Consider the following 12,434-nt stretch of genomic DNA (forward strand, 5'->3'; position numbering starts at 1 on the left):
AAGGAATGCTGGTTTGTGGCTTCTTTGAGGGCCCTAACATGTACACACACTGTTTGTGGGCACACAGTGCCCACACTGTGCCCAGTGACCTACTGGAACCTGGCTCTATACTTATTTGTGGCTCCAAAAATCCAGGGCCAAGATCCTGCTGGTTTCAGGTCTGTTTACTAGAAATTGGGTTTGATTCACCTCTTTTTAGCACAATTCCACTTAGAGCAACTGAAGGTTTTTGGAGAGATTATCCGAAGTCTTAATGGCTTACTATACTATAAGAATGGCATTGTTTAGACCTAAGACATAAATGTACTCTTTCTCTGAAAAGGTCAACAAAACAATGACCATCATGTGAATTAACATTTATATAGCATTCTAAAAGAGGTAAAAAGAATAACCAGAGGTAGAAGAGAAAGATGACTTCTGACTCAGGCAGATTCAAGAAGGAGATGACATTTAACTTGGACTTTAAAATCTAGTTGTTAGTCAACAAGCATTTATTAAGCACCTACTATATGCCAAGCACTATGCTAAGTACTGGGTATACAAAGAAAGGTAAAAGATGGTACCTACCCCTGAGGGTAATCTAATGGGGGAGGTGACATGCAAATAACTGTGTTATGTTATGTTAATGTATTAATAATTTAAGAATTCAGAGAAACTTGGGAAGACATGAAATGACATACTTAGAACCAGGAAAACAGTATATACAATTACCTTAATAATGTAAATAGCCTTGCATACGATTCCTTCAATAACATAAAGAAAAACAACACTGAAAGACATTAGAATTTTGATCCATATGGCGACCAGTCATGCCTTCAAAGGATTGATGGTGAAGCATATCTCCCTCCTTTTGGCAGAGAATTGGAGGACTACAGGTGTAGACTGAGGAATACATTGTCAGGAATGGCAAGTGTGCTGATTAGTTCTTAAATGCAATTCTTTGTTACAAAGGGGGCTTCTGGTGGTGGAGGTGGTTGTGCAGTATGTGTGCATTTGGCAAGTTCCCACTTTCTCTCTTCTGTTTACCGCCTTTGTGATATTACGTCAAGTCTTTAACCTCTTTGGGCCTCAGTTTTCTCATTATAAATGGGTGTGTTGGACTAGATACCTTCTTAGGTATCTTTCAGCTCAAAATGTATGATTCCAAGTGAGGTAAATATATTAAAATGCACCAATAAAATATTGACTTAACAAAATTATTTGTCAAGACCCTTGACCCTGCTTGGCTGAGTCAAGGGAATGATCTAAATCTAGCAAATATGTTGATGGAGCTAAAGGGACAAAAGGAGCAAAGTCTCTTTCTGGGATGATTTTTTTTCCGAATTGTACATCAAACATTATCACAAGTAAGGAATGGAATGGAGGCTCTTGAGTATTATAGAGAAAAGGGTCCAACCAGCTCGAAGTCAGGAATTAGGCACTAAGGCAAGAGAGTGATGAACTTTGACTTCATGTGGAAAATCAGATGCCAGTCAATAGAAATTTACACTAGGAAACTTGGGAGAACTGTGGCCTGATAATTCAGCAACTAAGAGGCAGTGTGGCATAGTAGAAAGCTCATTGACTCCGGAATCAGATGTTCTGAATTCAAATTCTGCCTCTAGCACTCCTTTTGTGACTTAGGACAAATTGCTTAGCTTCTCTGGGCCTGTTTCCTCATCTGCAAAAATAGGGGGTTGAACCAGATGGCATCTGGGGTCTCTTCCAGCTCTGTATCCATAATCTTATGAATACCAACACATCCAGTGTTATCATTACACTGGACACCCCCACCAGGTGCCCAAACCCTAATTCAATTCAACATTTATTAAGTACCGGGCACTGGGTCTACAAAAACCAAAAGGTCTTTGCCCCAAAGATCTTACAGGGCTCTAAGGGATACAACATGAAAACACTTTAGCAAATGCAAGATTATTTGAGGAGGGATAGAGGACTCAGGAGATCAAGAAAGGCTTTAAGTAGGAGGTGGTGCTTGAGCTGAACTCTAAAGGAGCTAAGGATTCTAAGGCAAAGAGGAGAGGAGGGTATGCATCCAAAGCATGGGGACAATAGGCTGGACAAAAACATAAAGGCAGGAGATGCAATACTGAGTTTGAGGAATGGCTAATTGGTCAGTTAGGCAGGAATAGAGAGTTAGGTTCTGTTGATGTGGTTAAATTGTGACCTAATAATGAAATCCCTTTCAAAGATCCAAATAATGTTTTTTTAAACTGGTTCTGTTGTTCTTATTTAGTCGTGTCCGACTCTTCAAGACCTCATTTGGGGTTTTCTTGGCAAAGAAACTGGAGAGATTTGCCATTTCCTTCTCATTTTACAGATGAGGAAATTGAGGCAAATAAGGTTAAGTGACTTACTCAGGGTCACACAGCTAGTAAGTGTCTGAGGACAGATTTGAACTCAGGAAGATGAGTCTTCCTGACTCCAGGATCAGCACTCTATCCGCTTTGCTGCCTAACTGCTATTATGATCAACTAAAGATAACTTTGGGAGTTTCATTCTGTGGCATACTCACAATCACAACTGGAAATGAATTTTTATGGTCAATTGTAAAGCCGGGAAGAGAACAATTGCCCTGATCTCTTTTATTCCAGCCTAATATTGCTTAAATGCTTGCATGTAACTGACAAAGACTTCACTTAAGAGAGACACAGGTTCCAACGGATTGAGATGGAGCCCAGAAGTAGATCACAGATTTCGCCTCTTTTCATTTTTCTGGAGTTCGCTCCTCTTGATCTTCCCTGTGATGGTTTTGGGCAGGGCTGGGACAAACTCCACCTGATCAGGAAAAGACAAAATCCTTCCAGATTAAGTATCTGGATTTCCCACCAAATCTCCTTCAGTAAATTGAACTGACAAAGTTGATGAAGAATGTGCATAATAGCAAATATCACCATCTCACATTGACATAGCACTTTGAGGTTTACAAAACACTTTCCTCACAACAGCCTTATGAGTAGCTAGTGTCCTCATCTATCAAATGTCAGGGTTAGGTTAGAGGTACAGTTAAGCTTCTAAGGTCCCTTCCAGTTCTGTCTATGAAACTAAACTGCAAACCATGAGGCTTACAGAGTGATGTGAGTTGCCAGGGTCACCCAGCTAGGGTCAGAGAGGATTTGAATGTTAGTTTCTAAGTACAGTACTCTCGAACAGCATCCCTAGGCCCTCTCTTCCTTCTTCCTTTTTCTCCCTTCCTTTCTTCCTTCCCTCTTCTCCTCTACCAAGAAGTTAAGAGAACACAAGGAAGATAACAAATTTTAGATCTTTTTTTCTCTCTCTCAACTCTTCTCTAGTCCCCCACACCTCAAACTCTCTATCACTTCCCAAGCTTTCAAGTGTGACTTCGATCCTAGACCTAACAGAGAATTAGCTGAGAATGTCTGTCCTTCTACTAAGTGAGTCAGAGGAAAACAAGGTAATGATGGAATATCATTGCTTGTTTGAAGGCAACCTTTCTATAGCATTTAAGCCATATTGACTGAATTGCCACGTTGTTGTTCAGCTGTGTCTGACCCTTCGTGACCCCATTTGGCATTTTCCAGGCAAAGATTCTAGAGTGGTTTGCCGTTTCCTTCTCCAGCTCATTTTTACAGATGAAGAACTCAGGCGAACAGGGTGAAGTGACTTGCCCAGGGTCACACACTAGTAAATGTAAACTACTTCAGGCTCCACCATGAACTCGCTGTGTGATCTTGGACAAATCATATAACCATTCTTGTCTTCAGTTTCCCCATGTACAAAATGAGGGGTTTGGATTAAATGCTCTCTAAGGTCCTTTTTGACTCTCACATTCTGAGATTCTAAGCCCAGTTTTGCTACATCTAAGTATCTTTGTAGAATTGCCCAATATGGGATTCTGATGTGCTGGAGAATTACATTAATGAAAACTTCTCTCTGATAAATGAACTCCCCCCATGCTCCCTCCCTTGGCCACACAGTTTTGACAAAAACGGAAGGCCAGTACAGGTAGCAGTCCAAATTTCCTCAGAGGGTCACTAAATTGGACTTCAGACAGACTGGATGGTGAGAAAGGGTTATACCCTCCTCCACCCCCACTCCCATCCTGACCTTACCTTCCTGGGGTACTTGTAGGGGGCAGTAATATTCTTAACGTGCTGCTGCAGCTCCCGAGTCAGCTGATCAGGGTCATGGGACCTAAACTCCGGGGTCAGGACCACAAATGCTTTCACCACCTAAAGGATTGGAGCAGATCAGGGGTGACTTGTGGACAGATGGGAAAAGTGTAACATAGGCCATGCATCTCAGTTAGGGGCCAGAATAAGGAAGATCTGTGTGCAGAGAACTATAGAGTTGCTAAAGAGGTCAGTTGGTCAGTCAATAAACATTTATTAAACTCTTATTATGTGTCAGATACTGTGTTAATGGCTGAGGATATAAAAAGCCAGTATCTGCCTTCAAGAAGCTCACAATCTAATGAAGAGACACCAGGAATCAGAAGATCTGGTTCCTAGTCTTAGCTAACTATTTTTGTGACCTTAGCAGAACATGCCATTTTTCTGAACCTCAAAAGACAGTAATAACTGCATCATCTTTTTCATAGGGGAATGGGGGTAAAGTGATTTCTCAATTGAATCCTGCTATGTCACAGGATCACAGATTTAGAGGCAGAAAAAACCTCAGAGACCATGGTCAAATGACTTGCCCAAGGTCCCATAGGTAGCAAACATCAAAGGCGGGATTTGAACCCTTGTCCTCTGATTCCATATTACCTGAAAAATGGGGGTGATCTGTGCTTTGTTTAGTTCACAAGGCTTTTGTGAGATTCACCTGAATTATATGATAGATATGAAAGCATTTTTTTTTCCATGAAAGGGGGAATGGAGGTTAACTTCTGATATGGAAACTCCCTCTACCAATGCAGACTGACAAGTCATTTGAAATTATAATCTTACAGAAATTCCTGAGGCACTGAGACTTGTCCATGGGTTATGAATCCAGGTCTTCCTGACAAAGGGTAGATCTCTATCTACTCTTCCACATTGCCTCTTAGAAAACTTAAACTATACAGTGCCATACAAATGTAACAGATTAGGGTAGCTCAGTGAATAGAGCTCCAGCTCTGAAGTCAGGATAGACCTGAGTTCATAATCCGGCCTCCGACATTTACTAGCGGTATGACCCTGGGTAAGTCACTTAACCCTGATTACCTCAAATAAAAAATGTAAGGGATTATTATTATACAACCCATCATTGTGCCCCTAAATCTTTTTGTATTTCTTAAAAGTGTGGAGACAATAAGTATGATTATAGGCACAGACAAGAGTTGAGATGGACAACTGTTAGATCACCCCTGGGAGTTGTATAGTCAAGTATGGTTAATATAGTCCATTTTTAGCTCTGGCTGCAGTCAAATCACTAATTCATTTGCTGAAAATGAGCCAACAGTATAATTCAGTTGTCAAAAATATTAATAAAATCTTAGGCCAAATGAATACAAGCACAGTGTGCCAATCAACGGAGACAATGGTCACATTACCTTCTGTTCTGGGACCACATCTAGAATTTACCTTGAGTCCAGTTCTGGATGACACATTTTAAGAAGGGCATTACTCTAATGGAATGTGTTCTGGAGAGGGTGACTGGGATGCTGCAGGGCCTGGAAACTAGGTCATAAGAAAATAGTTGAAGGAACTTGGGATAGCCTGAAAGAGAGAAGACTTGGAAGGACATCTTCACTGCCTTCAAATATTTAGAGAGCAGTCATGTGGAAGAAAGATTGGACTTATTCCATGTGACTTCAGAGAGCAAAACTGGGCCCAATGGGAGGATGGTATAGGGAGGCAGAGAAAATGGCTCAACATAACAAATAACTTGTGAATAATTAAAACTCTTTAACAACAGAATGATGGTGTTAGTCAGGAAGGACAGGGGTCAAATTCTCCCTCTCACACACCCTAGCTGTGGCACCATGGATAAGTCACTTAATCTCTCTATAACCAAGGTAATTCTCAAAGACTCTGTTGCAGACCAGTTGTCAATTTACATCCTTGAAAAGAATTTCCATGAAAGGGGTTCCCTAGATCAGTGGTATCAAACTCAAATAGAAGTAGGGCCACTAAACTGTACATAAGGATGCCTACATCTGCACATTGACTCAGAAAACCACGTACTAACATTATCTATGCTCTATTGTATTTTTATTTATGTTGTGAGATATTTCTTGATTACATTTTAATTTGGCTTGGGCTGTACTTAGGAGCATTGTGGCTGTGATGGTCCTCAGATCCCGTGCTTGACATAGGCCAGTACCAAAAATAGAACTTTGTCTGAGTTTATAAGATCATAGATTAAGAACTGGGAGGGACATTATAGATCATTTAATCAAGTCTTATTTCTTATTTCTAAATATGAGGTCACCAAGGCCCAGAGAGATGAAGTAATTTGCTCACAAAGTAATAAGCTGGGGCAGAAGGAGCTGGGATTTCAATATAAGTCCTGCTACCTCCCTTCTTTGAGGGGAGGCTGGATAACAATTTGCCAAAGGTGTTATAGAGAGTGTTATATATATTTCTACCAGGGTGGGGAGCTACAGGAAGTGTCTGTTAAAGTCCATCCAACTTTAAGATTTTCTGAGCACCTGTGTGGGACGAATGTGCTGGATGCAAATCTGGTAACCACGCTAACAGATGGGAGTGCTGTGGTGAGGGCAAACCTACAAAATATTTCCTTTTAGCTTTAGAATGAATTGCACTTATCTTCATTATATTTTACTTAGGCAGATATTAAAGTTAGTTAATTAATCAATTCATTCATTCTTGAAACACACTGGGTATGGAAACAGTATTGGACTGGGTTTCAGGAGATCTTGATCTGAGTTCTAGCTCCACCAGTTACTAGTAATTCAATGTTGGGCAATTCATTTCATCTCTCTGTGCCTCAGTTTCCTCACCTGTAAAATGGGAATTATAATGCTTGTACTGCCTACCTCATAGGGTTGCGAGAATCAAATGAATAATATATGTACTTTGTAACTATAAAAATTTAAATAGACACCATTGTCTAAACTAAAACAAGGTTGTTTTGAGGATCATATGAGATAATACATGTAAAAGAGCTTTGCAAATATGAAAGCACTTTGCAAATGTTAGCTATTGTTAAATTATGCCTACCCTCAAGTTTAGCAAAAGTTCTGTCTCCTCCTTGAGTCCCTCCTGGACTGTTTCAGCCCACAATGCTCTGGGAGGTCCTTTCCAGCTTTGAAATTCTATGATCTCTCTTGGCTCTAGCTTTTACTGGCTGAATGGTTTGAGAAAGTGTTAAATGAATTTCCAATTATCATTTGTGTGACCTTGACCTTGTTTGGAAGAAGAAGAAGTTAACAAACCTGAAGGTGTTATATAAATGTGAATTATTATAACCATTATTAATACAATTATTCTCTAAACTCCTTTTCCTTCTAGTACTTTGTTGTTCTCAGATAGTCATAGGTAGGTTAAATCTATCTAGGTTGCAAGTTCTGCAAAGGCGGAAGCTGTGTCTTATACATATTATGTCTCCTCTATAACTCCTAGCCCAGTGTTAGTTACATAGCAAATGTTCACTAAGTACCCATAGATGCACTAGACTAGAGGAGAAAAAAAAAAAATCATTTAAAATGCAGTATTGCCTTCTGGCCACATGGGGGAACCTACTCATAGCCATTTTTCCCCCATCACTCTTGGATTTACCAAGGCTGATTTGGCTTGGAAATCCTGACTTCCAAGTTAATAATTTTTAAGACATACATTATAGCCTTCTATGGACTCACTATGTCTTGGCTTTTTCCTCACCTCTCCTCGGAGTGGGTCTTGGCTGCCAATGACTGCTGATTCTGCCACAGCTGGGTGTTCTGCCAGAGCATTTTCAACTTCAGAGGGACCAATCCGGTACCTGAAGGAGGAAATGGGCTTTCAGAGACTCTAAGGCTTTTGTCCCTACAACCATGTCAGAAAACGCAGCATCCCAACAACTGTCCCACTGGACAATATTGTGTGTACCTGCATAGTGGGATCATATATCAGCTCTAGTCTGATAACCTTCCCTTTGCTGCCCTTCAAATTCCCTTCTTCCTTTAAATCTCCCCTCTATGTGACTTTGGAGAAGCATTTCTACCCTAAGACAATGACTGACTCCCTCCATGGTGCTGGACCTCTCTACTCCCTTGGACAAGGGACTGATGGGATAGATTGTCTTGAGCTCTGCACTTTGTGAAGTCCTATGTTTTAGTGGTTGGGCAGTGTTTCAGGGAGGCATCTAGTAGGGGCAGGGAGGGGAAAGGGATGGCTTGGACCAGTTATTGCTAAAAAAGCAAAACCTTTATACAAATACATTTATACAAATAAAGATTTATACAGATAAAATCACATTAGTAAGCCCCTAATAAGAAGGACTACCTTTCCTTATGTGTTCATTATGTGACTTTTTTTTCCTCTTCAAAAGGGCAAGTGATGTCCATTTTAATCTGGTTTTATTGTGATAAAAAAAACTTTGCAGGGGAATCCATATGGTATAATATGTACCATGCTTTGTAGTTCTCTAGAAACAGCCCTGCATCCCCACAATCCTCCTGAAATAGCCTTTGGTCCGTGCCCCTTAGCATTTAAGGGTAAATCCAAGTCTCACACCATATAGATATGACCTTGACTCTAGCACATATGCTTAGGAACTGGTAAGGCTGTAACTGTGAAACATGAAAGCCCCCAGCAAACAGCCTACCCTGAAGCATTAATGATGTCATCAGTTCGACCAAGGAACCATAAATAGCCGTCTTCATCTACACTGCCTCTGTCACCTGTGATGTAAAAGTCACCGCGTTCTGATGACAAAGTCTTCTCTGGATTGTCCTGAGTGGAAAAAAACATTTTTTGGAAAGTGATTTAACATTGGGAGAGGATTGATTCGTTGTAAAGATACTCATCCATTCTGCAGACAGTTTGCTAATTCCCTGAGTCACTCCTTTCTCCTATAAGTACCTTGGACATTAAAAAAAAAAATTGGACCCATGACTTCATTTGGGTAGGAAACTCCTGGCAAGGAAATGTCCTTCTCTGATTTAGATTGTCAGTTTCTCTGCAACCTATAATTTCATTTCATTTCATTTTATTTTATTTTTTTGCAACCTATAATTTTAAAGAGTTGTTCGAGGAGCACTAAAAGGTTAAATGATTTACCTGGGGTCACACAGGCAAGAGATATCTGAGGTAGGACTTGAATCCAGGCCTTCCTGACTCCAAGGTCAACTCTCTGTATACATTACTTCTGCTTGGGCATTATACAACATATCCCAGGAGTCTTAGTGTAGTTTTAAAGCTTAAAATGTTCATTTGGTGGATAGCTCCTCAGTGGTCCTGCTCTCCCTATAGTATTAGACTGTAAGATCCTTTAATACTTAAGACTGGGTGTCTTAAGTGCACTTCCCATTCCATTATATGTTTTTGCCATCTAATTTAAATTAATTTAATTTTATATTTATATAATTGCCTAATTAATTTATATTATTTAATTTAAATTTATTTAATTAAATATAATTTATATTAATTAAATTAATATAATTTTAATTAAATCTAATTCCACTAATTAAATCACAAAGGAATCTGTCCTTTGCATAGAAAGAAGATGCTACCACTTTGCTGGTAGTTTGTCAGAGGCTCATGGGGTTTTTTTCAGTAATGGGGATGGGTGGAACTGAGGCAGTCCTTTGAATGATCAACAGGATACACTTTCAGGAAGGCTGACATGTCTGAGATGTAGTCTGACTGTGGATCAAAATTTTCCAACAGTTAGTCTACTTAGCTGTTTGGAGCTAGAGTCCATCCCTTTTGAGAAACAGCAGGGCATAATGGATGGGGCACAAGAACTGTGGTCAACTTAGTTACTTTCCTGATTTAGACACTCACTACTTGTGTGATCTTGGGAAGGTTACTCAACCTCTCGTAAGTTTCTTCATTTGTAAAACGAGAGGGTTGGACTCAATGGCCTCTGAAATACCATCCAGTTCTAAACCCTGGTTCTCGTTGGCACCATGCTCTAGCCAACTGACTTTTCAGAATATTACTCTTCTCTCATCACTAATTTGGCATTGGAAAAGGAGTACCCATCCTAATATGAACTGGTTGGACAACTTTTTCTCCACCCGAGTTCTGTAATGCTTTTGGTGAAGAGTCGAAAACAGGTATTAATCTTGATGCACAGGTGCTAAATTGTAAACCCTGGAGGCCATACGCAGGAGGGAGTTCTGCTGCCTGAACCAGATTGAAATGGAATTGTGAAATGTTTGACAAAATAGATACAAATATGATACAGCATAGATAATGTCAATTTTTAATTTTCTAAGTTGATATGTGACCTTCAGGGATCCATTTCTTTTCAAGTTTGACAGCATTATTCTAGGACAATGGTTTAACTCTCACCCTGGATTGATTATTAAAGTTAGGGCTTCTTTTAATCATTGCCTGGAATGCCTTGGTGTTTCATCATCAATAACAATTATTTTTTGGGCACCTATTACTTTATAAACACTATACTAAGTACTTAGGGTACAAAAATGATTAGATTAAGTCATGCTGCCTGTTCTCCATTTGGGAGTCTTGAGCTGAAGATTAAAAGATCATACTTTCAGGGCAGCTAGGTGGTGCAGTGGATAGAGCACCAACCCTGGAGTCAGGAGGACCTGAGTTCAAATCCGGCCTCAGACACATAACACTTACTAGCTGTGTGACCCTGGGCAAGTCACTTAACCCCATTGCCTAACCCCAAAACAAAACAAAACAAAAAAAAGTAGAGGATAAAAAAAAAAAAGAGTCCCCTCCAATAACAACAATAAAGGGGTAGCTAGGTAGCACAGTAGATAGAGTGCCAGCCTTGGAGTTCAGGAGGACCTGAGTTCAAATCCGGTCTCAAACCAGACTCTTGACCCTTATTAGCTGTGTGACCTTGGGCAAGTCACTTAACCCCATTGCCTAGCAAAAACAAACCAAAAAAAAATCATACTTTCCTGGGTCCATCCACTAAAATGACTTTTGTATCAGCCCCTATCATTAGAGAGGTAGTCTGGCCCTGGAGAGTCATAAGTCTATGTTTAATTTTTGCCTTAGATGCTTAATAGTTTTGGACAATTTTCTCATCTATACAATGGGGATAATAAACCCTGCCTTGCATATCTGAAAGGGCTGTTGTGAGGATTTCATTTGATCCTTAGGAAAATCATTGATGACTTCATAATTTAAAAAGATATGTATAGACAGCTGAAATAGGGGCAGGTAAATAAGGATTCAAATGACAATAATATTAGGATCACCAAAGTCCTAAATGGATGTGAGACTTGCAGTGCAGTGAGATAGAGTGGAAATGAGCATAGCCCCAGGTGATCAAGGTCATAGGTTCCAGTCTTGTCTCTGGTACTTACTACTTCTGAGATCTTGGTCAAGTCATTAAAATGTCCTTGGGCCTCAGTTTCCTTATTTGTAAAATAATGGAGTTGGGTTAGATGGCCTCTGAGGACACTTTTATCTCTATCTCTAGCTCAGAATGAGAATGTAAAGTGGGGGTCCATCCTTAGAGCATGTAGCCAGTCTGCTTGGAAGGGGCGATCTTGTTCTAGAAAGTCATGATGTGTAAAGAGAGGATACTGCTCCCCTATTTGGCACATGTGCACACATTTTATAACTGATTCCAGTCATCTATCATGTGGTGAAGGGATAAACTTCAGATTGGCTGCTGAGCCAGAACTGGGGGTGCATTCAAAAGACAATAACTGACCAAAGAATTTTTCTTGACTTGTTGGATTTGAGGGAGGCACATGCTGTGTGTAAACCTCTGGATGGGGAGAGGCTTTGGGCCTCCTCTTTCCCTGCCTGAGACCTACCTGTGACCTATGAAGAGAAGCCTCTCTTCTTGGTCTCTGTTTGCATTGGAGATGACTCTTGAGCTTTGGAAAGCCAGAAAAGCAACACTAGAGGCTGGGGAGATGAAATCCATGATGGAATTTGCCGGAAGCCAGAGAAGGAGGGGTGAAGTCTCAAGCAACTTATTTGAGTCAGTGTAGATGGAAGACAGCCCAGAGGGATCAACAGTAATTCATCCATTGCTTATATCAAATTAGAAAGGGAACTTGCTGGGGGAAAATACTATAAAGAAGCTGCCTTTAGTTTGAGTCCACATTCCCCAGAGGCAGAGGTGGTATGGGGAGAGTATATCCCCAGATGTTAGGGAGAAATGCTTTGTAATTTTTATTCTTGCTATGTTTTTACAGTAAAAGCTAACTGATATTCTTTGGTTAAAGGGTACTGGGGCACTAATCACTAGTGGTTAACATTGAATAGAACATATTGGTATGGGGAATCAAGGTAAGCGTATTAAGGAAGAATCCTCCTGACTTCTAAGAGGGAAATATTGCCTTGCTCAGGCACCAGATTTGTCTGCAAATAGGGGAGATGGGA

At 40.2% G+C, this 12,434-nt stretch overlaps 1 protein-coding gene across 3 annotated transcripts in view; it reads right to left on the bottom strand.

Annotated features, from left to right (window-relative positions):
• Nucleotides 1–2,547: 2,547 nt before the first annotated feature.
• The window catches only part of LOC114051902 (acyl-coenzyme A synthetase ACSM1, mitochondrial-like), a 42,122-nt gene continuing 32,235 nt past the window's right edge, over nt 2,548–12,434 (bottom strand). For all 3 annotated transcript variants that reach the window (XM_027874294.1, XM_027874292.1, XM_027874293.1), the window contains 4 exons: nt 8,713–8,840; nt 7,788–7,887; nt 4,071–4,190; nt 2,548–2,775 (listed from right to left, as the gene is read on the bottom strand). In XM_027874294.1, coding sequence (XP_027730095.1) covers nt 2,686–2,775; nt 4,071–4,190; nt 7,788–7,887; nt 8,713–8,840 — 438 coding nt within the window. In that variant the 3' untranslated portion in view covers nt 2,548–2,685. The remainder of the gene's footprint in view (nt 2,776–4,070; nt 4,191–7,787; nt 7,888–8,712; nt 8,841–12,434) is intronic.

This window comes from Vombatus ursinus, unplaced genomic scaffold (genome assembly GCF_900497805.2).
Source record: "Vombatus ursinus unplaced genomic scaffold, bare-nosed wombat genome assembly UNPS02014807.1, whole genome shotgun sequence".
NCBI classification, from domain to species: Eukaryota; Metazoa; Chordata; class Mammalia; order Diprotodontia; family Vombatidae; genus Vombatus; species Vombatus ursinus.